We start from the raw sequence: 27194 nt of genomic DNA, 5'->3' as shown, positions 1-27194 counted from the left end.
TTTTTTATGAACAGCGGTCTTGTGCATGCTAGTTGCACCACACCCAGGCTGCCTTTTCATCTGCACAGAGAGTGCTAAGCCGAAAGAGGTGGTGATGGGCAGAGACAGTGCGGCACCAGACCTCCCCCGGTGCTGCGTCACCCCACGTCGTCCCAGGACATAAAGGTGGGTGGGCCACATGGCAGAGCAGGCCCGACCCCGTGACCTGTCCCGCCAGCTCTAGTTAACAGTTTTGCCACCAGACTTCCTGCTAGGGCTCTGCACCTGCTCATGAGTCCACTGCAAGCATTCTTTCTGTTTCTCTTCTTTTCCGAGAGAGAAGCAGCAGCACTGGCGCACTGCCCACCCTCAGGGAGCTTCTCTGGTGCAGGTGCTCTCCTGTGGTGGCCAGGTCCTCGAGCCTAGGTCTTCACACAGCACCGTGTGCACGCCCCCGGGTGAGCTCTCTCTCGGTGCTCATTGTTTTTCAGATTTGTCTGTTCACGTGAGAGAGGGACAGAGAACCAGAACAACACGTGTAACGGTGTAGATGCTGAACTGGAGCGTCGGTACTGTATTCTTTGCTCTGCCTCCCAGGTGGCGCCTAATAGACGCGCCTTTTCTGATGAGCGAGCGAGCGAGCGAGAGAGAGCAGAGTCTGTCCCACTTCCCACTTGCACGGGCTTCCACTACGGATTTTGTCCCTTTCTCTGCTGCTTGCATGTGGAGAGGTTCTGGAGAGGTGACCCAGGCACTGTCCCTACTGCTGCCATTTCCCTGTCCTCAAAATCTGCACTGAGCAAGGTGCTCCGGTGGCTTGCATACACAGCGATACCTGAGAGACGTGGCCTTAAGCCGCTGTTGTTTTGTTTTGCTGCCAGGATTTTGCGTCTCCCAGATCTCACTACTCCTGGTGGACTCCTTGTTCTAGTTTTGTTTTGCCTTCTAAGATGTACTTTGCCCATATGTCAACACTTGTGCAGCAAACCACGATTCCCCCAATAGAATCGTTAGGGAAAATGGATGTATTTTATTGACTACCTGTGAGAGAGAGAAAACACTCTGCACCTCCCTGGCAGAGGAAAACCCTTGTTGAAGCTTCAGATAGAGACAATGAAGGAGAAGGGAAGCCATGGGAAGGGACAGCACAGCTCCACGCAAGCCTTCATGACGCCGATGAAAAAGCGTGTGTAGGGCTGGGGCTAGCGCACGCACAGCGGCTTTATGCCTGTGAGACTGACTCCCAGGCTCCGTCCCTAGCACTGCCGGGATCAGGGCTGGCCAGTGCTCCAGTTAGAAACGAGAAGAGGGGCACACCCGGTGAAGCGAGCATATTATGTGCAAGGACCCGGGTTCAAGCCCTCATTTCCCACCTCCAGGAGGAAAACTTGACGAGTCGTGAAGCAGGTCTGCAGGTCTCTCTCTTTCTCCCTGTCTCCTGTTCTCAATTTTTCTCTGTCCTGTCTAGTATAATAGAAAGAAAAAGGGAAAATGCTGTAGGTGACTTTCATTCTATCTCCTCTATCCTTCCTCTGACTTTCTCTGCAAATTTTTTTTTTTACTTTTTATTTATTTATTACTGGGTAGAGTCAGAGAAATTGAGGATGGAGGAGAAGATAGAGAGGGAGACAAAGAGACACCTGCAGGCAGGGACCAGGGGCTTGGACCTAGATCTTTGCGCTGTAATGCGTATACTTAACCAGGTGTGCCACCGCCTGGCCACCAAATAAATAATTTTAAAATGAATTCTTAAAAATAAAGAAAGAGGGGTGTCAGGCTGTAGCGCAGCGGGTTAAGCGCAGGTGGCGCAAAGCGCAAGGACCGGCATAAGGATCCCGTTTGAGCCCCCGGGTCCCCACCTGCAGGGGAGTCACTTCACAAGCGGTGAAGCAGGTCTGCAGGTGTCTGTCTTTCTCTCCCCCACTGTGTCTTCCCGCCTCTCTCCATTTCTCTCTGTCCTATCCTACAACGATGATACCAATAATAACTACAACAATAAAACAACAAGGGCAACAAAAGGCACTAAATAAATAAGTAAATATTTTAAGAAAATAAAGAATATATGGTTTTCTGTAACTATTGGGTTGTCAGAAAAGTCATGATGATTTTTTTGTATGTGTGTTTATTTATTGGATAGAGAGAGCCAGAAATCAAGAGGGAAAGGGGAGATAGAGAGGAAGAGAGGCAGAGAGACACTTGTAGCCCTGCTTCACTGCTCTTAAAGCTTTCCCCTGCAGGTGGGGACTGGAGGCTTGAACCTGGGTCCTTGCACATTGTAACACGTGCACACCACCACCTGGCTCCTCATGATGTATCTCTGCATAAAAATACATCATTGTGGTCTGGGAGATGGTGCAGTGTATACAGCATTGGACTTGGACTCTCAAGCTTGAGGTCCAGAGTTCGATCCCCTGAAGCACGTGTACCAGAGTCATGTCTGGTTCTTTCTGTCTCCTATCTTCCTCATTAATAAATAAATAAAATATTTAAAAAAAAGAAGAAAAATACATCATGGGGTTGTATTGTTATATGGGAAACTGGGCAGTGTTATGCATGTACAAACTATTGTACTTACTGTTGAATGTAAAACATCAATTCCCCAATAAAAAAAATAAAAATTAAGAAAAGAAAAATACATCATGACTTTGCCAACAACCATTTGCCTGATCATTTGCTTAATCATAGTGATGCAAATGTGACTTGATTTAGCCAAAAGTTAGAACAGAAGAATGTTGGGAAAATGAAGACAGAAAACGAGAGACAGGAAGGTGATAGAGCTTGGGCTCTACCTTCAGTAGTGGAAACGCTAGGTAAGCGTCTGGAACTCACGTGAGAGTGCGCGAAAATCAACAGAACTGAAGGTCATTGCTTCTGGGATGTGGCCAGTTAAATATGAAGACAGACCTTTCCTACAGAGATCAGCTTCAGAATATCCAAGTTTATTGCTACAAAAAATTTCTTGTGGGGAGTCGGGCGGTAGCCCAGCGGTTAAGTTCACGTGGCACAAAGCGCAAGGACCAGCGCAAGATCCTGGTTCGAGCCCCCGACTCCCCACCTGCAGGGGAGTCGCTTCACAGGCAGTGAAGCAGGTCTGCAGGTGTCTGTCTTTCTCTCCCCCTCTCTGTCTTCCCCTCCTCTCTCCATTTCTCTGTCCTATCCAACAGCGACGACATCAGTAACAACAATAAAAACAATAGGCTACAAAGGGGGAAATAAATAAACATAATAAAAAAATTAAATTTCTTGGGGCTGGGTGATGGCACACCTGGCTGAGCACACATGTTGCAATGCACAAGGACCCGGGTTTGACCCCCCAGTCCCCACCTGGAGGGGGAAAGCTTCATGAGTGGTAAAGCAGGGCTGCATGAGTCTTTCTGTCTCTCCCTATCAACCCATTCTGTCTCAATTTCTGGCTGTCTCTATCCCATAAATAATGATAATTTAAAATAATAATTTAAAATCTCTCTAGACAAATCTTAAGAATCTAGTAATTCATGTGGTCTGGGAGGTGGTACAGTGAATAAAGCATCGGACTCTCAAGCATGAGGTCCTGAGTTCAGTCCCCGGCAGCACATGTAGCAGAGTAATGTCTGGTTCTTCCTCACTCTCCTCCCATCTTTCTCATTAATAAATAAATAATATATATATATATGTATTTAATATTTATTCCCTTTTGTTGCCCTTGTTTTGTTGTTGTAGTTATTATTGTTGTTGTTACTGATGTTGTTGTTGTTGGATAGGACAGAGAGAAATGGAGAAAGATGGGGAAGACAGAGAGGAGGAGAGAAAGACAGACACCTGCAGACCTGCTTCACTGCTTGTGAAGCGACTCCCTTGCAGGTGGGGAGCCGGGGGCTCGAACCGGGATCCTTCAGCTGGTCCTTGTGCTTTGTACCACGTGCACTTAACCTGCTGCACTACTGCCCGACTCCCTTAAATAAAATCTTTTTTAAAAAAAGGAATCTAGTAATTCATAAGCCTAATATGGTGCTTTGAGTGGTATTCTCTAAGTGTTTGATAATGAAAAGTATGTCTATAAAGGAAGATGTGACTAACGGCCTGTTTCTGCTTTGCTTTCAGGTCTTAAACTTTTGAAATACAATCAGGTCTACATATTAGGAACTCATGTCTTTTCTTGTAAGTAAACCAGAGCGAATTAGGGTGAGTGTTTCTATTCTTCTGGCATTACTAGTTTTTACTTTCTTTTAAAATAGTTTATTATTTATTGGATAAAAGCAGAAATTGAGATGGAAGGAAGAAAGGTGGGTGGGGGAGAGGCACCTGCAGTGCTGCTTCACCACTATTGAAGCCTTCCTCCTGCATGTGGGGCCCAGGGGCTTGAACCTAGGTCCTGGTGCATGGGAACAGCTTTGCTCTGCTCGGTGTGCCACCACCCAGGCCCACTCTTTTGACTTTCTGTAGAGACAAGTGTTTGGGGAGATCAAAATTATTTTCAGATCGAGCGCTCAGAGATTGAAGGAGGCAGGCATGTAGGAAATAAGCAGATGTTCCGGCTTCTGTTCCTAAAAGCAGCGTGAGAGGCTGACTGGAGAGACACAGTTGTGTTTGCGGCTCATCCAGTAGAGAAGAACTAGAACTTCGCTTGTGGCCTCTAGTCACACAGCGTGAAGCCGGCCGGCCGGCGCTGCAGCCTGTACTCATCTGCCTGCCGCCTGCTTGCTTTCTCCCTTCTTGGTGGTGCTGAGGGTCAAACCGAGGGCCTCGTGCCTGTGAAGCATGCAGTCCGTCACTGAGCTACACCCCTGGCCCATCACTGTCTTTTCAATAAGTCTGTGTGTTTTAAAAATTAGCGCTGTGTGGGGATGGGTGATGGCGCGCCCAGTAGGCCAACAGTGCAGGGACCTGGCTGCGAGCCCCCAGTCCCCTCCTGTGGCGGGAAGCTTCACAGGCTGTGAAGCAGGGCTGCGGGTATCTCTGTCTCTCTCCCCCCTGCTTCCTCTTTCCTCTTGATTTCTCTGACTGTCCAGTGAATAGACAAATAAAGAAAAGTGAGATAATCCTTAAAAACAGTGTGTTGCCTGCTGTGAGGTGGCATAGTGGGTGAAGCGGTAGACTCGCGCACGAGCTCCTGAGTTTGACCCTCTGAATCGTGTGGCCGAGTGGCCATGCTCTGCTTTCCCTCCCTCCGTCCCTCCCTCTCTTACGTTAGTAAGGAAGCCTTCATAGTAACCATAACTCACTCGCCTTTCCATCCGTGCAGCCCGGGTTTGAGCCTCAGCACCACATGCGAGTTTCTGTGGCCTTGTGGAAGCTCCAGTTCTATCCTCTCTTTCTCTCTCTCTCTCTCTCTCTCTGTCTCTTTCTCTGTGAGTGAGTGAGTGAGTGAGTGAAACTGTGTATGTGAGGTCTGGCCCCACAAGAAATAATGATTATAGTAGCTAAAACTCAGTATCAAATTGTAATAAACTCCCTTCCCCCACCTGCAGGGGAGTCGCTTCACAGTGAAGCAGGTCTGCAGGTGTCTGTCTTTCTCTCCCCCTCTCTGTCTTCCCCTCCTCTCTCCATTTCTCTCTGTCCTATCCAACAACGACAATAATAAAGCAAGGGCAACAAAAAGGAACTAAGTAACCGGGGTCCTTGTGCATTAATGTATGCACTCAACCGGGTGCACCACCCACACCCACCTGCCTCCTTTTTTTTTTTTTTTTTTTTTTAACAAGGTAGTGCTGAACTCTGGATTATGGTGGGATTGAACCTGGCACTTTGGAGCCTCAGACATGAGAGTCTCTCAGCATAACCATTATGCTATTGACCCTGCTCTCTTTTATTCTTTTTCAGGTGCTTTCTGAATGAAGCAATAATTTTAAAATTCTACTACAATGTATGAGTACTGTGAGACATTACAAATATACCACTTTTTCAGATAAGAGACCGCGGGCAGAGAGGCAGAGGAATGAAAGTGGCCACAGCATGGAAGCTTCCTTAAATGCTTTTGGGCCAGGCTTGAACCCGGGGCATTAACATGCCAAAGCAGCACACTCCCCATTTGAGCTATTTGGCCAGCCCAAGTCTACCACTTTCTAAGTAGAAATTATGATTTTTTTTCATATTTATTTTATTTATTCTCTTTTGTTGCCCTTGTTGTTGTAGTTATTGATGTGGTCATTGTTAGATAAGACAGAGAGAAATGGAGAGAGATGGGGAAGAAGGGGAGAGAAAGACAGACACCTGCAGAGCGAACCGGGATCCTTGCGCCGGTCCTTGTGCTTTGCGCCACGTGCGTTTAACCCGCTGCGCTACCGCCCAGCTCCCGAAATTGTTTTTTATTTTATTTTTTTTGGTACAGGGCACAGAGGGTTTCAGTGGGGCTTCATGCCTACATGATTCCACTGCTCCTGGCAGATTCTCCATGCCCCCCTCTCTTTTCTGGGGGGGATGCGGGCCAGAGAGAGAAAGAGAAACAGCACTGCACCGCTGGTGCTGCTATGTGAAGACTAGGCGCTCAAGCCCAGGTCCTTGTGCACAGTGAAGTGTGCGCTCTACTGGGCTAGCTGTCTCCCTGCCCCCCATTTATATGGATAGGGCGGAGAATGACACTATAGTTCCAATCCATAGCTGATATTGTACAGCTTTTATTTCTGAACACTACTCAGTGTGTTTCTTGTATTTATGTATACATTTATACTGAAAAGTGTAACCTCCATGGTAACTGAGAGAGAAAACCAAGGCTTTCTTCACCTGAACTTTACCCAGTGGAAAGAATTCCCCTGAGCCAAACTTTAACATCAGTCAGTCCTTAAGCAAGATACAGTCTTGGCCCCATTGCTTTGAAATGTGAGCTGCTTTTCTTCTCCAGCCTGGCCTCATTCAGCTGATCCGAGACTAGTGATCAGTATGATGGAAATCCAATACTCGTTTGAAGTAGCCAGCAAAGTAAACTAGAGATTGATGATGCTAGTTTGGTCCTTGCAAATTTGGTAGGGAATGTAAGTGATGATGAATTTAGAAACTGGAATAGAAAAAAAATCAGAAAGTTAAAAAAAAGAAACTAGTAAACGAAAGGATATTAGGTTTGTTCTTTCCACTAATAAACGGAGTAGAGGTTTCAACAAAATGATAAGGATAATAGAGGCTTCATTCATGTTCTGCTATGTGACTCATGACCGTCAGATTGGCATTAGTGCCATAGACAGCAGTGGATGGAGATGTAGCCGAAAGGTAGTTTCTCTGCCGGAGGACGACGCATTTTCTGCACTTTTGGGCCAGTTTTGCATATTTGATCTGTGTCTACGTCTAAGTTATTCATCAAATTAGACAAAGGGAAGTACAGAAAGTGGTCAGATCATTTTGGTACTTTTCCATTGACGTGTGTCTTAATTGTTCCGTATGTCCTGTGTTTTATCTGTCTCATTGCTAGTAGCTGATTTGTTGCGGCTTAGAAGAAATACTAATTCTCTCTGGGGTTTTCCTCCTTAGCGGTGGGTCTCGGAAAAGTTCATTGTTGAGGGCTTGAGAGATTTGGAGCTATTCGGAGGTGAGTAAGTTTGCTATTGAGCCATTGCTTAAGGATAAATATCGCTACTGTTTCATTGACTACATCGGTTTAAACAATCAATGTTTTTAAGGGCAAGTGAAACCCTCGCTTTTATCTTCATCTCACCCTTGTTTGAAATCATAGGTTCCTCAGTACTTGAGAGTACCTGGCAGTTGTCTTTGATCTGCCTTGGTTGTGAGAAGGTCACTGCTACGGTCCAGAGCAGACAGTGGGCGGGCGGTGTCCTGCCTTCAGCCCTCAATACTGCGTGTGCCGTGCCAGAGTAAAGCTGTGATCCTCTCTCTCCCACTTTCATTTTTAAAAAGTCATAAGAAGTTAAGGGCCAGGTGATAGTGCACTGGTCATGCACACATGTTACCATGAGCAAGTATCTGGGTTCAAGCCCCCACTCTCCATCTGCAGTGGGGAAGCTTCATAAGTGGGGAAGCAAGTACTGCAGGTGTGTCTGTCTGTCTGTCTGTCTTTACTTCAAGGCACATAGTTTTCTTCTAAAGATTTGTTCAGTTGAAATGCACTTTTTAAAAAAGATATTTATTCCCTTCTGTTGCCCTTTTTTTTTTTTTTAATTGTTGTTGTTGATGTAGTCCTTGTCGTCGCCCAACTCCTGACCCTGAGAGATTTTTTTGAAGCTTTTATTTACTGATATGAGAGAGACGACACTCAGAGCATCACACTGGCACATGTGATTCTGGGATCAAAGTCAGGACCTGATGCTTCCAAGTCCCGCTCTCACCTCCTGGGCTGCTGGTGAATGGATTTTTAAAGAGTTACTCTATCTGTTATATATGACAAAGTTAGAGAGAGAGAAGCCTGAGTTCCACTCCAGTTCATATTGTGTCAGGGGCCAGACTGGGGACCTTGAGGCATCTAAGCTCTGCCAGTTGAGCCGAGCTCTTTTCCAGTAATGGAATAGATTTTTAATTCAGGTATCTTGAATGTAGAGTCTCTAGCGGTCTCAACGATAATTCTCTTGTTTCTGACCTAATGAGAATGAAGAGGTTGTTTTCTTTATTGTTTACAGTTTGATGGGTGTACATTGCTGATTTTTATACAACTTGAAACTTGCTTTCTGTTCTGAACAATTGGGTTTGATTTCCTTTGCTCTGTTCACCTGGCTTCTTACCTTTGACATAGTATTTTATTTATTAGTCCTTTAGATATGTCCTTGACTTAGTAATGAGAGGGAGAGAGAGAATGGACCAGAGCATCTCATCTGGCGTATGTGGATGCCAGGGATCAAACTCGGGACTTGATGCTTTCAAACCCAACACTTTGTACACGGGCCACTGACAGGCTGTTTTAAGCAACTACTTCTGCCTTAGTATCCCCAAAAACAGATGTGCAAAGCGATACACGTTCTTTAATGAATCAAGGCAAGTTCACTCAGCAGTCTACCGTAGTCTTCTCACAATATCTGGCTGAAGACAGTTGGAAATGTGGAACCATCCCAGTGCTTTTTAGTTAAAAAGCTAAACTTTGATTACCTTTTTCACTTGTAGACTTGAGAAAGTTACAAGCACAGAGACTTCTCTGATTTAAGAGCAGGTGGTTGCAATTGTCTTTTCATTGATTTGTCTTTACAAGTAGAAAAAGGGCCTGAAACCTTTGCTGTATGTGTGTTCGTGGTCGGATGTCGCTGACTAGAGAATCCAACTAGTAGTTGCCTCACACGCACCGGTTGTTGTATTTTAAACAGTTGTTTTTGCCTTATAAACGTCAAACCCTTCCCTTTTTGTCTCTCATGTGAATAAAAAAATTCATCTGAACCTAGTGGGGGTTGTATTGTTATATGGGAATCTGGGGAATGTTAATGAATGCAAACTATTGTACTTACTGTTGAATGTTAAGACATTAATTCCCCAATAAAAAGAAATAGTACTAAAATAAAAAATAAATAAAAATTAAAACTCCATCTGAAAGCATACGGACTGGCATATAACGATCCTGGTTCGAGCCCCCGGCTTCCCACCTGCAGGGGAGTCGCTTCACGGGAGGTGAAGCAGGTCTGCAGGTGTCTGTCTTTCTCTCCCCCTCTCTGTCTTCCCCTCCTCTCTCCATTTCTCTCTGTCTTATCCAACAACAATAATAACAAAAATAAACAACAAGGGCAACAAAAGGGAAAAAATAGCCCCGAGGAGCAGTGGATTTGAAGTGCAGGCACCGAGCCCAGCAATAACCCTGGGGGCAAACAAAAAAAAACATCTGGATTGGGTTTTTTTAGTAAGCTTTATTTTCTAGTTCCTATACTCCCTGAGCACCAGCCAAGCAACTTTTATAATGAATTTTTTTGTGCTCCATATATAGACTCTGGCTTTTTTTTTTTTTTTTTTGCCAGAGCACTGCTCAGCTCTGGCTTATGATGGTGTGGGGGATTGAACCTGGGCATGACATACAGACTCTGTAATCGGCTATACTAAAGGTAACGTTTTGGGGCCAGCAACTCCTTCAAGCAGATGGTAAACTGAAGGCAGCTTGAGGGCTGTGCCCTCCCCCCAAAAAAATGTCAGCCTGGAGAGATGAAACCTTTGACATGACCCTGCCCCCCAAAGATAGTAAATAACATCATGAACGAGGGAATATTGAAGACCAGAATTAAAGCAGTTGAGTTACACTCAGGGGAGGGTACCCATAGAATTAGAGGATTGCATCCTTGCCAAGTTTGGAAGAACTGTAAATGCTAGTCTAACGCCCCATCTCCCAGCATTTTACTGTGTGTGTGTGTGTGTGTGTGTGTGTGTGTGTGTGTGTGTGTAGGTACTTTTTGCTGTAATGATCTTTAAGAGGTTTCTATTAATAAATGTAGCCCTAAGTGCAAGTAATTGCTGTTCTGAACGTGGGTGTGTCTTCTGCTCAAAAACCAAATGCCAACAACCACTTTCTCTACTCCAGAGCAGCCTCCGGGTGACACTCGGAGAAAAGTAAGTGACTTCCCCGGCTCTAGCGCTGTGGCTGTTGCATGGAGGTGACTTGTGCAAGTCTGTGCTTTGCTAAGCATGTGTCCTTTTGCTTCTGCTTGTCTGGGGCTGGGCTCTACGTGCAATGTGGCTCCTTTCTCTTGTGGAGACTCAGGTTTCACCCTGGAAAGAGTTTGTTGTGTACTTGGAGTCTTACTCCACTCCTGTGGGGAGTTCAGCCCTTTCCTTCCTTTTCACTCATCCCCCAACCCGTCCAGAAAAGGCCTCAGTAACCAGAATGAAGGCCATCTCTTAGTGACTGGTGGTGCTGCATTTTCCAGCCTTTTGTCTATTAATAATAGTTCAGTCCACAGAAATAATAGAGAGCTCTGTCTATAAGATAAGGGAGAGCGCGCAGGGTAGATAGCATAATGGTTATGCAAAAAGACTCATGCCTGAGACTCCAACGTCCCAGGTTCAATCCCCCACACCACCGTAAGCCAGAACTGAATAGTGTTCTGGTAAAAAAAATAAAAATAAAAATAATAATAAAATAAAATAATAAAAAGATAAGGGAGAGCTTGAAATATCCTGCATCAAAAGCAAAACCAAAATTCAAGCACAAAATAGGAATTATTTATTTTGGCAGAAATTGTAATGAGTCTAGCTCTTCTTTCTGCTCTTTTTTATATTATGTATTTATTTACTTAGTCCCTTTTGTTGCCCTTGTTGTTTTTATTGTTGTAGTTATTGTTGTCGTCATTGTTGAACAGGACAGAGAGAAATAGAGAGAGGAGGGGGAGAGACAGACAGACACCTGCAGACTTGCTTCACCGCCTGTGAAGCGACTCCCCTGCAGGTGGGGAGCTGGGGCTCGAACCGGGATCCTCACGCCGGTCCTTGCGCTTTGCGCCACGTGTGCTTAACCCACTGCACCACCGCCCGACTCCCTTTCTGTTCTTTCAGTTTTGACCAATAGCCACAGATGTACAGAGAACCAGCCTGTAGTTGGTGTGAATCTTGTAGCAAGGATGAGAACTGGGTTTTTCTTTTTACAAAATCACTCTGTTGGAGACTTGATGGTTTATAGTTAAGTTGTAGACACATAACTTTTTAAAAAATATTTTTTAAATACTTATTCCCTTTAGTCGCCCTTTTTGTTTTATTGTTGTAATTATTATTGTTGTTATTGATGTCGTCATTGTTGGATAAGACAGAGAAAAATGGAGAGAGTTTGTGAAGCTACTTCTCTGCAGGTGGGGAGCTGCGGGCTCGAACTGGGATCCTTATGCTTTGCGCCATGTACATTTAATCCGCTGCACTACTGCCCGACTCCCTTTAAAATATTTTTTATATTTTTATTTATATATTATAGATAGAGACAGTGAGAGATTGAGGGGAGAGAGAGAAAGGCCTGTAGCCCTGCTTCATCACTCACACAGCTTTCCACTGCAGGGGTACCTGGGTCCTTGAGCACTGTATTGTGTGCGCTCAGCCAGGTGCACCACCGCCTGGCCCCGTGAACTCTTTTCTAAATAGATTTCTACTCTTTTTAGATGACAGACAGTTACAGCTTTCTAGGCAACCCCAAGTTTCAGTGGAGGATAATGTTGTTGATTACGAGTTCCTTTTGTAGTAAAGTTTGGGCCATGCTTCTCGACCCTGCTCAGTCTGATCCAAACAGTGTTTGGCCAAGAAGCCAGAGTATTTCTTATAAATAATTAGGTATCTGTCCAGAGTACAGTACCAACCAAATTTAATTTTTTTTTTACTTGCATAGCTGTCAGTCTCACACCAAAAGTTATCCTGTGTGAAACCTGTGAGGCATTGAGTGTGCCCGTGAGTGTTTCAGAAGCATTGTCGGTGTGTGTGTGTGTGTGTGTGTGTGTGTGTGCGCGCGCGCGTTTCACAGGTGTGCATCGCGCGCTTCACAGGTGTGCATGAGTGTTAGTGCTTCAGAGACTGTGCTTCTCGGGGTTTGCATGAAATGCCTTAAACGTGTTAGGGTCATTTTTGGACATCTTCAGCTTTTAATGTATTTTCAACTGCTTCAAAATGACTAAAATGCTTCCATACGGGGGAAGCTAGGAAAAGATTTGGGTAGAGGAACTGTCCCTTGAAAGCTGTGACATCATTTCTACGATGAGAAGACTGTACCATACCGTGTTCAAAGAGAAGGGTCACATGGCCCTTGTCAGCTGGGTTCTGACTTTGCCAGATCTGGCAAAATGATGGACTAATCTGCCTTCCCCTTGGCAGCTCCCCAGGCCTCTCCAGTTCAGAATGGTGCCTTGGATCCCGGTTGCTGTTACATTTGGTTTCCCGCCGCATCCACACCTGTGGGGCACCAGCAGAGTCAAAGTCTCCTTCCGCTGCTTGTCTTCAGTGAGTGGCGCAGTGGTATTGGGAGCCGCAGCCACTGTCACACTAGTTCAGTTACTGCCATTGCCCATGAATACAGTTCCTTGTCACCTACAAAATCTTATTTTGTGAGCTAACACTTGAGTTTTCTGTAGTGAAAGAGAGCAGATATAGTTGTTGAATTGCTATCAGCTGCACTGTGGGAACCTTCAGCGCTCTGCTGTTCTCCTCTCCCTCGCTCTGTCTCTCTCTGCCTGTCTCTGTCTGACAGTGAAATACCAGCAGTAGCCAAGGCAGCAGCAGCAGCAGCAAGTTCAGGCCCCAGGGGAGTGAGTCCATGGGTGCACGTGTGAGGTCCTGAGCTTCAGCCCTGGGCCACATGTTCCAGAGCAGATAAGTGCGTTAGCTGCTCCCTTTCACATGAAATAAACCAGCCTTTTTAAAAATGTTACTTGTTGGGAGTCGGGCAGTAGCGCAGCGGGTTGAGTGCGGGTGGCGCAAAGCTCAAGGACCGGCGTAAGGATCCCGGTTTGAGCCCCCGGCTCCCCACCTGCAGGGGAGTCGATTCACAGGCAGTGAAGCAGGTCTGCAGGGGTCTGTCTTTCTCTCCCCCGCTCTCTGTCTTCTCCTCCTCTCTCCATTTCTCTGTCCTACAGAACAACGACGACATCAATAACAACAATAACTACAACAGTAAAACAAAGGCAACAAAAGGGAATGAGTAAATATTTAAAAAATGTTATTTTAATTTGGATAAAGGCAGAAATTGAGAGGGAAGGGAGAGAGAGAGAGACAGACAGACAGACAGACACAGCTGTAGCTTGCTTCACCACTTAGGAAGCACCCCCATTCCACGTCCCCCACCCCACAGGTGGGGATGGGGCTTGAACCTGGATCCTTGCTCACTGTCATATGTGCACTCAGCCAGGTAGGCCCCAAGTAAGTCTAGATTTGTTTCTCGCTGGGGCCACATTGTTACCTACCAGAAAACAGTACTTGCCCATAGTGTCAGATTGGACTTGGGAAGTGCCCCAGTACCAGGTTCCTGACTGTCATACAGGGCTGGCACATGTGCCCTTGTCCGCTTTGTGGAAAAGACAAGATCATGGCAGAACATCTTCCTCAGCTCAAAGACTGCAGAAATGATTTTTTTAAAAATATTTTTTAACTTTTTTAAAAAATATTTATTTTCCCTTTTGTTGCCCTTGCTGTTTTTATTGTTGCTGTTGTTACTGATATTGTCGTTGTTGAATAGGACAGAGAGAAATGGAGAGAGATGGGGAAGACAGACGGGGAGAGCAAGACAGACACCTGCAGACCTGCTTCACCGCCTGTGAAGCGACTCCCCTGAAGGTGGGAAGCCTGGGGCTTGAACCAGGATCCTTATGTCGGTCCTTGTGCTTTGCGCCACTTGCGCTTAACCCGCTGTGCCACCGCCCGGCTCCCTGCAGAAATGATTTTTAAAATAGATCTATTACTAGGGTTCGGAGGAGTACTTATTATTATGAGAGAAGCAAGGTAATCAGGGCATCACTCTGGCACATAGGGTGCCAGGGGTTGAACTTGAAACCTCATGCTCCCAAGTCCAACACTGTTGGCACTATCCCACCCCTCAGGCTGCTGAGTTTGTGCCAGCCTGTTTGTCGGCTGTGGAGTGTATGGTGAACAAGGAGGCAGGGTCCTCAGGGGACTCACATCCTACTGTAAGTGGTAGAGGAGGCAGGCAGATTAGCGGCAAAATCGTGTGGCCAGAGAGCCCCAGCAGTGGCCCTGTGGAGACCTGAGGGCCACCAGGCAGTGGTCTTGTGAGAGGCGCCTTCTTTGCCACACACATGACCCAGACTTGAGCCCAACCCCTACTGCACTGGAGGAAGCTCATGCCTTAGTATATTTCCCTCTGTCTCTATCTCTGTCTGGTGACATCCTAGTAAAGACAAAACAAAACAAATGAATAAGAGACAGAAAAGGGCTTTTTACCTATAGCCAAAAGGTATAAGTAGCTATTTGAGAAATCACACCCACAGTGTGAGTGATAAAAATTAAGTCCTAATATACCAAGTGTTGAGGGAAAGATGGGTCAGTGATCCGTGTATCACTGGTAGAAGTGTGAATTGGTATAACTATTTTAGGAAACAACTTTGCGTAGTTTTACGAATTTGATTATTTATATGTTCTGTGACCTAAGGGTTCCACTCCCAGCTTTAGGCTTAGAGCAGCTGTTGGTTTTGTGCCTGTAGAGACGACCACATTGAAACTTATTAGCACAGTTCATAACCCGCAAAACTGACAGTCAGTCCCGGAGGCCATTAGTCAGAGATTCCACCGGGTGGACTGCAGCCAGGTGCGGCAACACGGACAAAGAAGCAGCATGGAAGGTCCCAGTCGGCTGGACTAGGTTCCTCCTGGCTGTCAGCGGTGATGGCGAGGGAAGTGGAGCCCACTGGATTTCCTTCTTCCTTTCCTTTAATATATTGGGGGCAGAGTAGATAGCATAATGGTTATACAAAGAGACTTTCATGCCTGAGCTTCAAAGTCCCAGATTCAAGCCTCCATATCACCATAATCAAGTGCTGAGCAGTACTCTGTTTTAAAATAATAATAATTTACTGAGTTAGAGTAATGAATGGTTCTGCAGTGAGACTCTCATGCCTGAGCTCCAAAGTCCCAGGTTCAGTCCCCCACACTACCATAAGCCAGAGCTGAGCAGTGCCCTGGGAAGATGGGTAAATAGGATGGAAGGAAGGATGGATTGATAGGAAGGTGAACCAGAGTGTCACTCTGACACGTGATGCTGGGGATTGAACTCGGGACCTCATGCCTGCAAGTCCAGCACCTCCCAGGTCACCCCACACGATCTTGCTTCCCTTCTTGAGCGTGTCAGCTCTTCTGAAGCCAGATGTGTCGCAGGTGTCCCGTGACACTCTTGCTGGAACGTCCTCAGCTCATACTCTTCTGGCGAGAGCTGAGCCAAGAAGCTTTCCTAGGTTTACAGGACCTTTTCCTGACTGGAGGTCATATGGGGTATGAGATAAAGATAGGAGCTGGCCTAGGGTTTCTGCATTCAAGTCAGACTTGCACCTGATAAGAGAACCCAAACGTGGGTCTGAGAGAAGGGAGACCGAGTCTGCTAAGCGCAGCAGCGAGCTGTTGGCCAGCCGTCCGTGCTCTTTGTGAGGAGTGTTCTTGAGAACCTCAGAGGCTTGATGCCCACATTCTGGGTGGCTGGCTCCAGCTTCCCCTGCAGCGCAGTGGGCAGGGCCGGGGCTGCTTCCTGCGTGGGATGATGGCTGAGATCGGACGGTGGTTCCTGCCGGAACTCTGATGAGCCCATGGTCTTCTTGTTTGGTTTGGAGTTGTGAGGTGGCTGTCCTGAGATCTTGGTTTTCTGTAAAAGGGGCTTATTGTGACATTTTCTCTGGAACAAGATTCAGCATTTGATCTTTGTGATCTTGTCAGAACCTTAAATACAGCCAGCCTAGTGTGTCCTGGGGGGCGGCACAGGGATGGAAGCATTGGATTTGGAGGCCTGATGTCCTGAGTGATCCCAGCACGAGGCTCTGACTCTGTTGCTGATAAGTACCGGACACTGCACGCCCGGACGCCCCAGGAGATAAGAGCACAGGATCCGGAGCTTGATCCTCGCATCACATGTGGTTCCTTCACTCCGCTCCTGTTAACAATCAGTCTTTTCTTTCTCTCGCCCTCTTTTTTTTTTTTAATGTTTATTCCCTTTTGTTGCCCTTGTTTTATTGTTGTTGTTGATGTCGTCGTCGTTGTGGGATAGGACAGAGAGAAATGGAGAGGGGAGGGGAAGACAGAGAGGGGGAGAGAAAGACACCTGCAGACCTGCTTCACCGCCTGTGAAGCGACTCCCCTGCAGGTGGGGAGCTGGGGGCTCGAACCGGGATCCTTATGCCGGTCCTTGAGCTTTGCGCCATGTGTGCTTAACCTGCTGCGCTACCGCCCGACTCCCATCTCTCCCTTTTTTTTTATTTTTTATTTTAATTATTATTTATTTATTCCCTTTTGTTGCCCTTGCTGCTCTCTCTCTTTTTTAACACCAGAATACTGCTCAACTCTGGCTTGTGGTGGTACTAGGCATGAAAGTCTTTTGCATAAGCATTACACTGATTCCTCAGTCCAACAAACACATTTATATATATATATTTAAAATAGAGGGCCCAGCCTGGAGATATAGTATGATTGTGTAAAGACCTTTTGTGCCTGAAGCCCCTTGTGTCCCAGATTCAGTCCCTGGCAACCATAAGCCAGAGCTGAACACATTGTTTGAAGTAAATATGTGGATAGCAACCCAGGAGGCACCACAGCAGATGAGGCGGTGGGCTCGCAAGCCTGGGGTCCTGGGTCTGACCCCCAGCACTGCATGTGCGGCAGCACTGCTCTGGTTCTCTTAATTAACAAATAGACCCTGCGGCAGCACTGCTCTGGTTCTCTTAATTAACAAATAGACCCTGCGGCAGGAACGGCGGGACAACAAGCCTGCTCTCTCCCCTTCGCTCTTCAAAATGTGCCTTTCTCTGGACATCCTGCCCCCAAGAACCTTACAGTTGTCAGCGAGCAAAGAAACCCGTTTATGGAAAAGGATAACAGGAAAAGCATTGAACTGCCCCCCCTCCTCCCTCAGCCGCCTGTAGAGGGCGCTGTCATCTGCCCTGAGGCTGGTGCTGGCCGCTACATCCAGCGCCCACCCTCTGTTGTGTATATGTTGTGTTCCCACAAAACACTGTGGGCGTTACCTTGCCCCACAGCCAGATCTGTGTGTTTATATAGGTGTCAGTCCCTGGCAGTTCCGAATTGCCGCCTTCCCATTCCCACACCACCTCTGACTGTCTCTTCTATAACCTGTTTTTCTTTTTCTTTAGACCAATGAGGCGAGCTCAGAATCGATAGCAGCCTTCTCAAAGCAGGAGATCATGAGTAGCTTTCTGCCAGAGGGAGGGTGTTACGAGCTACTCAGCGTGATAGGTAATGTCTGGGAGAGGGCGGCACATGCTGACAAAGAGACTGTCCCGAGAATGGGCTTGCGGAGCTCTGGTTTCTTGACAATACGAGAGAAGCCGTGTTCCGTGAGAGGCCTGTCTGCAGCTCCTCCTTCCCAGTATCCCGAACCAGTCACTGAAAATGCTTGGTTGAGGGGGAATTAGCAGAAGTCAAGTGTCAGGAACAGTAGTGAGAATTTTAATTTGAATTTCATTTCTTAATCAAGTCCACTGGGGCCAAGCAGGCAACTCAGTGGGTAGAGCACTTGCCATGCCACGCCCAGCACCACATTCGATGGCACGGACACCACCAGCCTGGTGCTTTGGTCTCTACCTTGCTTTTTATCTCCCTGTTCCTTCCTTCCCTGCAGGTGGGGAGCCAGGGGCTTGAACCGGGATCCTTACTTCGGTCCTTGTGCTTTGAGCCACATGCGCTTAACCACTGCGCCACCGCCCGACTCCCCCTTCCTTTCTTTTTCTTTTTTTTTCCTCTTGCCGTTTCTTTTTCTCTATCTGGAAGTGAACAAAAATTGGTTCAAGAGACAGTTCAGTGGTATTGTGCATACACAATGCTCTAGGTTTATTCTCCACAAGCATTAAAAATGAATAGATAAAATAAAAATAGTCTTAAGGAAAATGAACACTTTTACTAGGGGCTTAACTGCGCTTTATAAAATTATAAGATTTGGGCAGGGTGGATAGCAGAATGGTTCTGCAAAGAGACTCTCATGTCCCAGGTTCAATCCCTCGCACCACCATAAGCTAGAGCTGAGCAGTGCTCTAGGAAAAAAAATAATGAAATTATAAGATTTCAGGGGTATAATTTCATACCATACGTGTGTATAAACACCACAGCCTCCAACCAAAGTGGAAAATGAAGATTTTTGTCACCGTTGTCCTGCTAGTGACATTTTTTCTTTTCTCTTAGGCAAAGGATTTGAGGACCTAATGACAGTGAATCTAGCAAGGTACAAGCCAACAGGAGAGTATGTGACAGTACGAAGGATTAATTTAGAAGCTTGTTCCAACGAGGTGGTGACATTCTTGCAGGTAACAAAACTGCGATGCTTGGAGGAGGCTCTTAGCTCCACTGTGAATCACAGGCATGTCATTTATGTATATATATATTAGTTCCTTTTTGTTGCCCTTGTTTTATTGCTGTAGTTATTATTGATGTCACTGTTGGATAGGACAGAGCAGAGAAATGGAGAGAGGAGAGGAAAACGGGGGGTGGGGGGGAGGAGACAGACACCTGCAGACCTGCTTCACAGCCTGTGAAGTGACTCATCTGCAGGTGGGGAGCCAGGGGCTCGAACCGGGATCCTTATGTTATGTTTTAATGAAAAAACTGAGAGAATAGAGCAGAGAAACAGAGCATCACTTGGGCACATGCGGTGCTCAGGATGGAACACAGGAATCTGCTTGAGGCTCAGCATCTCATCCACTGGGTCCTTCCTGGGCTACTGCTCAGATGATTGATATTTCCTCTTCTCCAGACACTTTGTTATGTCTTGTTTATCCATTTATTTACTATTCAGAGAGACTGAGCACCTTGTCCATGGTCGCAGGCAAAATTCAAACCCAGGCAGACTTACTGTAGGTGTGGATAGCCCACCCTGACATAGGGAGCCGAGCGACTGCACTTGGTGTCCTATTTATTTGCTGAGTTTTCTTTCTACTGAAGAAACAAACAACTGCCTGCCCACTGTCCACCTGAGAGAAGCCGACTGGAGACTGCGTGTTGGCTGCGCAGGAAGCCTTTGATGCCTGCGGCTCTCAGTTGAGTCCCTAGCACATCTAAACCAGAACTGAATCGTGCTCTGGGACGCCCACGGCAGGCCTGTAGCTGGGGCTCCTGCGAGTCGGGGCCCAGATCAGTGTATACCCCATACCTTTACCGCAGCTCCCCACCCTAGTTCCCGGTGTCTGCCTTCTTTTCTTTTTGCCCTTTTATTGGATAGGACAGAGAGAAATTGAGAGGGGGAAAGAAAGAATGGCACCTGCAGACCTGCCTCACTGCTTGTGAAGCGACTCCCCTGCATGGGGAGAGCCGGGGGCTGGAACCGGGATCCTTGTGCGGGTCCTTGCACTTCGCGCCACCTGCACTTAACCCGCTGCGCCACTGCCCAGGCCCCTACAATGTCTTTTTCTAGTTCAAGCGTATCTGACATCATTCTAATGTTAGTGCACGTGTTCAGGATGTGCTGGTGTGTCCAAGGATGGAACAGAAGTTATCAGAACTTAGGTCTTTGGGGAAAATATATACTTGAATTTGTTCTAGAGCATTTTAAACCTTAGGAGTGTTTTTCAGTCTGTAGAATTGCAAGTGAATAAGCAGAGGTGCTGCCTGTGTGGCCTTGCTCTCTCTTGTCTGTGCCTTTGAGTTTCTGTAGTTCTTTCCTCCCCGAATTTATTTTTAAATTCTATTGGTCTTACACCTTCCTTTTCCTACTGACTGTAACATTTTATTTAATAACAGGAAAACATTTGGTGTTTTCTTGAAGAGGAGGTCTGTGCCTTTGTTCTTGAAGTTGAGCTAAAAGATTGTATTTGTTTATTAATGAGAAAGACGGGAGGAGAGAAAGAGCCAGACGTCACTCTGGTACATGTACTGCCAGGGATTGAACTCGGGGCTTCATGCTTGAGAGCCCAGTGCCTGATCCACTGTGCCACCTCCCGGGCTGCTTGCTGACCCTTCTTGAAGCTCTTCAGGATTGTGTGGCAGGGGCACATTTGGGCAAAGAGCTGGCTTCTCTGTAGAGACAGCAGGGCTGAGCTCCTCACAGGGAAGAGCGTAGGCTTCTCTTAGGCTGCCCTCAGGACTCTGAAGGAGCGTCCCGAGAGCCCCCATGCTGACACCGTCTGCCGCCGTCTGTGGGGCTGTGGGGCGTCACTCTTCAACGCCCTTGATTCCGACTTCACTCACGTTGCTTCCAGGGAGAGCTTCATGTCTCCAGACTCTTCAGCCATCCCAATATCCTGCCATACCGAGCCACCTTCATCGCAGACAATGAGCTGTGGGTCGTCACATCCTTCGTCGCGTATGGTGAGTGGAAAGGGGTCCCAGCAAAGTGGAGTTGTAAGAACTCTGATCGGCTTGCTGTGTGCAGTTTTATTCCTGTTACCCCCCCACACACACACACACACACACCCCATTTCCTCTTAATTCTCTACCTCAGGCTCTGCCAAGGATCTCATCTGTACTCACTTCATGGACGGCATGAGTGAGCTGGCGATAGCTTATCTCCTGCAGGGGGTGCTCAAGGCCTTAGGCTACATCCACCACATGGGTTATGTGCACAGGTACGGATCTTGGCTCTTTTCAGCTTTGTTGTTAGTCATGTCACGTTTGTTTACAGAATTAGAATATGACGGCTATAGCCCCACGGCTTTCCCACCACCAGAGTTCTGTGTCCCCTAACCTTGAAATGCAAAAATGAAAAAGTCAACCTGTCTTTGGGAAATGGGAAAATATACCCTGTAAACCAACATTTCCTCAATAAAGCGACACGAGTCAGGGCCAGGCTGGGGCGCACCTGGTTGAGAGCACACATTACAGTGCACAAGGGCCCAGGGTCAAGCCCTGGGCAATACTGTCACTCCTTCTCTGTGACTCTTTCCCTCTCACTCCTTATCTCAAGCAGAAGTGGCCCGAGTCATGAAATGGGCACACTGAGGCTCTGGCTCTGTACACACAAAGGAAGTTAGGTGTATGGGGGTAGCAGCAGGCATGCATCTCAAAGGCTTAGCGCTCACCAGAGGTGAGCAGTGCTTTGGTATACTCTCTCACATTGAAATAAAGTAAGTCAAACATTTAAAAATATCTTATTAAAAAAAATAAAATAAGGGAGTCGGGCGGTAGCACAGCGGGTTAAGTGCAAGGACTGGCATGAGGATCCCGGTTCGAGCCCCCGGCTCCCCACCTGCAGGGGAGTCGCTTCACAGGCGGTGAAGCAGGTCTGTAGGTGTCTGACTTTCTCTCCCCCTCTCTGTCTTCCCCTCCTCTCTCCATTTCTCTCTGTCCTATCCAACAACAACAGCTATAACAATAATAACAAGGGCAACAAAATGGGGAAAATGGCCTCCAGGAGCAGTGGATTTGTAGTGCAGGCACCGAGCCCCAGCGATAACCCTGGAGGCAAAAAAAAAAAAAAAAAGTAGTAGATGATAGAGCAAGCAGTGGTCTGTAAACATTAAAGAGAACCGTGGTCCAGGAGGTAGCACAGTGGATAGAGGATTGGACTCTCAAACATGAGGTCCTGAGTTCAATCCCTAGCAGCACATGTGTCAGGGTGATGTCTGGTTCTCTCTTTTCTCCCTTTCTCTCTCCCCCCCTTATCCCTCTCATTAATAAATAAATAAAGGGAGTCGGGCGGTAGCGCAACAGGCTAAGCGCAGGTGGCACAAAGCGTAAGGACCGGCATAAGGATCCCGGTTCGAGCCCCCAGCTCCCCACCTGCAGGGGAGTCGCTTCACAGGCAGTGAAGCAGGTCTGCAGGTGTCTGTCTTTTTCTCCCCCTCTGTCTTCCGTTCCTCTCTCCATTTCTCTCTGTCCTATCCAACAACAATGACATCAATAACAATAATAACTATAACAATAAAAAATACAACAACGGCAACAAAAGGGAAAATAAATAATAAATTAAAACAATAAAAAAACAAAAAACAATAAAAATAAACATTAAAGAGAACCTAACAATATATGAGTAAATTGTTTGTTGTTGTTAAAGATTTTATTTGCTTATTAATGAGAAAGGAGGAGATAGAGAAAGAACCAGACGTCACTCTGATACATGTGCTGCCGGGAATTGAACTCAGGACCTCATGCTTGAGAGTCCAGTGCTTTATCCTCTGCCCTCTCCTGGACCTTTCTTTTCTTTCTTCCTGCCTCCCCCCACCCCCTCAGAGCACCGGAGCACTGCCCAGCTCTGGCTTAGTGATACAAGGAATTGAACCTGTAACCTCAGAGCCTCAGGCGGGGAAGACATTTTCTCTAACCATTGTGCTGTCTCCTCACCCCGAATAAGTTTTGAATCTGGTATTACATCATGAAGCATTACATCATAATGTGTAAGTGTCTAAAGCACACAAAGCAGATGTTGTCAGGGAGGGAGCTACCTGGCTGTAGTCTGAAGACTGGGGTCATGGTCTGAGGGCCCTGCCACCCTGGTGCTCTGCCCTAGGAGCGTCAAGGCCAGCCACATCCTCGTCTCTGCTGACGGGAACGTCTACCTGTCAGGTCTACGCAGCAACCTGAGCATGATCAGCCACGGACAGCGGCAGCGTGTGGTCCACGACTTCCCCAAGCACAGCATCAAGGTTCTGCCCTGGCTCAGCCCGGAAGTCCTCCAGCAGGTGTGTGTGCCGGCCCCCAGGAGCCCGCCCTCCCACTGGCTCCTGACTTCGAAGGAAGCCTCGCGGGGCTTCCCGGGACGGGGCACGCTGAGGCACCGTTTGTTCACTGCAGACGATGCACCTTCCCTCTGCGGGTTCCCGGACTGCACCCGCTCTGTGTCAGCCCCACTGCGGGGACAGTGGCATTGTGGGAATGCTGGGTGCTCTCCTGTCCTTGCACGAGGCGGACAGAGGCTCTGCTTCCCGCGTGTTATATGACGCACCGAGACATGTTCCTTCAGAAGGCGCGCTGGCAGCTGGGCCTCATTTGGACAAGCTTTCTTTCCTTCCTTCCTTTTCGCCCCACCCCCTTTCCTCAGAAAAGCCACTGAGGCCGCAGTGGAGTCACCTGTGCCCTTTTTCTCTTGCCTTAGAATCTGCAGGGTTACGATGCCAAGTCTGACATCTACAGTGTGGGGATCACAGCCTGTGAACTGGCCAATGGCCATGTCCCCTTTAAGGACATGCCTGCTACCCAGGTGAGCCTGCAGCCCCGTGGGTCCCTGTCTGCCATCTGCTCCACTCTCAGGAAGTGGGCCGGGCGCGGTCTTCGCACCAAAGGGCAGTGAAGTGTGTAAGTCCACTTCCTCTCCGTGTGATAACTGGTGCGATAGTAGAACCCTGCGGGAGGGCAGGGGAGACGGCCTAAGGACAAGGCCGTCACCAAGTCACAAGGCCGAGGGTAGCAGCGGCTGCATGCCGCGTGCTTATTTAGAATGTGCGAATCAAACCAGCCAGTACTTCAGGCACTGTTACGTGGCCCACCTCCCAGCTGACAGTAGACCTGGAAAGCCAGCTTCTAACTGAGAAGCCCACACCACTCAGCTGGCCGAGCTGAGCAAGGCTCGGAGTCGCCGGCATGCAGGCTCGACTTCTCTTCGTGCCCCTTCCGAAAGGCTGTCCTCACACAGCCAGTGGCAGACCCAGAGCACAAGGCCTCATCGAGTTCAGCAGATAGGCTGGGTCATTGGCTAAGAAGTACCCGGAACATGAACTGAGAAAGAGTGAGGGTAGGGGTTCAGGCTGAGGGAGCTGGCTGGTTCGCCCACGTGCTGTTCAGCCTGTGGGGTAGAGCACGACAGTGTGACCAAAGGCTCTAGAGAACGTGGGGCCCAGGGAGACTTCTGGGAAGGAGAGACATTTCAGACGTGTAGAAAGTCAAGGAAAAACAGCATCTCGGGACAGGTCAGAGTCACGACTGCTTACGGTGACTAAGCCACAGATCTAGGAACAGTCCTGCCCAGGAGAACTTCCGAGTGCTCTGCTTGTCCAGTATGGGAGCTACTGGCCAGCCACCTGGATCTGCGATTGAGCATTTAGAATGTTGCATGGTGGTTTGTGGTCCCGGGTTCAATCCCCAGCACCACCCTCAGTCAGAGCTGAGCGGTGCTCTGGTAAAAGTAAATAAGTGAAGAGTGCTGGCGAAATAGCTTCCTTGGTTAGTGTGCTGCACTGCGTGTGAGCCACCAGGCTCAAGCCCGGCCCGCCGCAGTGAAGGACTGTTAGTGCTGTGGTCTCTCTCTCTGCCTGCCTCTAATAACTAAATAAAATGTGCCCGTGGGCGTGAGGACGAGAATGTAAACCTAACTGAGCCACAGTCGTGCAGCTCTGAAGCAGCCTCCAGGCCTCTGCTGTAACAGCCTGGGGAGGGTCCTCAAGGTCGGTCAGCTGCGTTACGAGTGCTGAGTGCTGAGTCTGATGGCGCTGGGGCTCCACCTGCCCTTGGGCACACTGGTCCCGCCGCCCTGCTGCAGTCAGGAACGGCCAGGAACATGGCGCTGGGCCCTGCGAGAAAAAGTGACTGCCCTCCGTGAGCTCTCCGTGCAGCCCCGGAGAAGAAGCAGGCGTGCTTTCTGATCCCTCTCTCCACTTTGCTGAGCCAGTGGCCACAATTCCTTTGGAAGAGTTCGACCAGTCTGCTTTAATGCTGTGGTTTTGTCAGGGAGACTTACCTGCTTTAACTTCCTGCTCCAACGTGAAATCTGTGCGGGGGGGGTGGGGGGGGTGGGAGGTGGGGGTCGGCGGTCCGCGAAGACACTAGTGCAGGGGACTCCAGCCAGCTCCCGGCTCTCTCCCCAGATGCTGCTGGAGAAGCTGAACGGCACAGTGCCCTGCCTGCTGGACACCAGCACCATCCCCGCTGAGGAACTGACCATGAGCAGCCCCCGCACTACGGCCAACTCCGGCCTGAGTGACAGCCTGGCCACCGGCAACCCCCGGACCTCCAATGGCGACTCTCCCTCCCACCCCTATCACCGCACCTTCTCCCCCCACTTCCACCACTTTGTGGAGCAGTGTCTTCAGCGCAACCCCGACGTGAGGTATCCGTGAGGGTCCGAGGGGCTCTGGGGGGCGGGAGTCTGCTCCCACAGCGGGCGGGATCAGCACCGGTGGCTCAGAAGCCGCCTGCGTAGCTGTCTGTCCTTTCTCGGGGAAGAAATAGAGGGGACGCTGGGGGGGACTGAACAGTAGGACTGCTGCAGGACTGGTCTGAATCTCTTCCTCTTTCTCCACAGACCGAGTGCCAGCACCCTTCTGAATCATTCGTTCTTCAAGCAGGTACACTAGCAGTTTCCCTCAGCTCGGTGGTGATGGTGTTTTTGTTTGTGTTAAGCCTATGGTCCTGGCTGCCAGAACCCTTTCGCTTTGCGACCTTAGGCCCCGTGTCTCCATCTCCCTTTGAACTGGGGGGATGGCTGTGTCCTTGAAGCCCCTAAGCACTGCTTCTTCCTCGTGGGACCCCTAGTTCCAGCAGCACGACTGCACCGTGGTTCCTGCCCCGTCACCACAGGGACCCAGTTCAACCCCCGTCTCTTCTAGATCAAGCGACATGCCTCAGAGGCTTTGCCCGAGCTACTTCGCCCTGTCACCCCCATCACCAGCTGCGAAGGGAGCCAGTCTCAGGACCACAGTGGAATCTTCGGCCTAGTGACGGACTTGGAAGAGCTCGAGGTGGATGACTGGGAGTTCTGAGCTTCGGCAGCACACGCGAGCGGACGCAGACTGGTGGCAAGGACGTTTTCTGCCAGAGTGTTGGCTGTTACTGACGGGAAGAGCCCGTGGAGAGGCTTTTCCCGTCCCCAGGCTTTTGAGACAGAAGGGAAGCTAGGAAATTGACCTGCTGGTCCTGTGAGCTCTGTAGACCTTCAGGAGGGGTGGTGCCGCCTGGTCCTGGCAGCCGGGAGACCACGCCCCGGTTTAGCTCGTGACCCCCGGCGTGTGGTGTGCTCTCGTCTCGTCCCGCACTCGCTCTCCTACCCTCTCTGTCAGAATCAGTAGGTGCACAGGGGCTGAGCAGCGAGAAACCTGCCCCAGACTTTGGGAGGGAAGGGTGTTTCTCCTTTCTTCGGGACTCCTCACCGGCTACCACGTGGTCCTGACACTTAAGACCTGCCCATAGTCCTGCCAGCTAGTTCTTCGCCCACAAAGGGCCCGTCAGGCTCGCTGCTCCGCTGCTTTCTCTGCCAGCCTGAGGGCAAATAAAACTTTGAGCATCCAGGAGAGTGGCGCTCGCTGTTGTGTGCTGGCCGTCCAGCTCAGGCGTAGGAGCTCGTAGGAGCTCGTGCGTAGGTGACGCAGACGGTCTCCTTCGCGCCCGCTGTCAGCACACGTTTCTCTCAGCACCCGGCACAGGTTAATGCGACTCTTGAGTGAACGTCCACACTGATTGCGGCCGGTGGCCACCAGACCACTTTGGGTGCTGGAGAGCAGCTGCTCGGCAGGGGACTCCTGGGCCACCCGGAGGTGACGGGACTGGACCGAGACCCAGACCTGCCCCTCAGCTGCCTCCTGGCTGCCAGTGAGCCCGGGCAAGGGCTGTCAGCGTCCCGTGTCTGCAGGCCACCTGCCCCCAGCACCCAGGGCTGCTTCACTGCCAGAGTGTGTCAGCTTCAGGAAGGGCCCCACCCTCTTCCGTGAAGTTGAAGTTGCTTTGAACTGTTGTTAGATGCGCTTGTTTTCTTTCTTCAGAAACTGCCAGCGGTTTTGAAAGCAGAGGCGGCCTTCCTCCGGGCAGGGCAGCCGCGTGGGGTTGAGCTGAGGGGAGACCAG

At 48.8% G+C, this 27194-nt stretch overlaps 2 protein-coding genes across 12 annotated transcripts in view; one reads left to right on the top strand and one right to left on the bottom strand.

The window, feature by feature from the left end:
• MAP3K3 (mitogen-activated protein kinase kinase kinase 3) overlaps nt 1–27194 on the bottom strand; it is a 121530-nt gene that overhangs the window by 8951 nt on the left and 85385 nt on the right. The gene's annotated exons all lie outside the window — the stretch shown is intronic.
• On the top strand, nt 488–26643 carry STRADA (STE20 related adaptor alpha). 8 transcript variants are annotated; one of them, XM_060202543.1, is made up of 14 exons: nt 488–548; nt 4060–4116; nt 7417–7474; nt 10385–10413; nt 12649–12774; nt 17634–17736; nt 18679–18800; nt 20688–20796; nt 20930–21053; nt 22934–23105; nt 23519–23623; nt 25224–25465; nt 25661–25703; nt 25965–26643. In XM_060202543.1, the coding sequence occupies exons 2-14, from the start codon at nt 4105–4107 to the stop codon at nt 26115–26117; spliced, it is 1398 nt and encodes a 465-aa protein (XP_060058526.1). In that variant the 5' UTR covers nt 488–548; nt 4060–4104; the 3' UTR covers nt 26118–26643. The 8 variants fall into 8 exon arrangements, with proteins under 8 accessions (XP_060058526.1, XP_060058532.1, XP_016045722.1 ...); XM_016190236.2 differs by having other exon boundaries at nt 492–548; nt 4060–4140; XM_060202547.1 differs by lacking the exons at nt 488–548; nt 12649–12774.

The sequence above is a fragment of the Erinaceus europaeus genome, chromosome 12 (genome assembly GCF_950295315.1).
Source record: "Erinaceus europaeus chromosome 12, mEriEur2.1, whole genome shotgun sequence".
Classification (NCBI taxonomy): Eukaryota; Metazoa; Chordata; class Mammalia; order Eulipotyphla; family Erinaceidae; genus Erinaceus; species Erinaceus europaeus.
Note: the sequence above shows the minus strand (reverse complement) of the source record. Positions and strands in the feature narration are given on the sequence as shown.

Coding starts and splice junctions, on each gene's coding strand:
- STRADA (XM_016190236.2), top strand. CDS start 4,105: ATGTCTTTTCTTGTAAGTAAACCAGAGCGAATTAGG. Junction 17,737..18,678: donor CGAGCTACTCAGCGTGATAG/GTAATGTCTGGG, acceptor CTTTTCTCTTAG/GCAAAGGATTTGAGGACCTA. Junction 23,624..25,223: donor AGGACATGCCTGCTACCCAG/GTGAGCCTGCAG, acceptor CTCTCTCCCCAG/ATGCTGCTGGAGAAGCTGAA.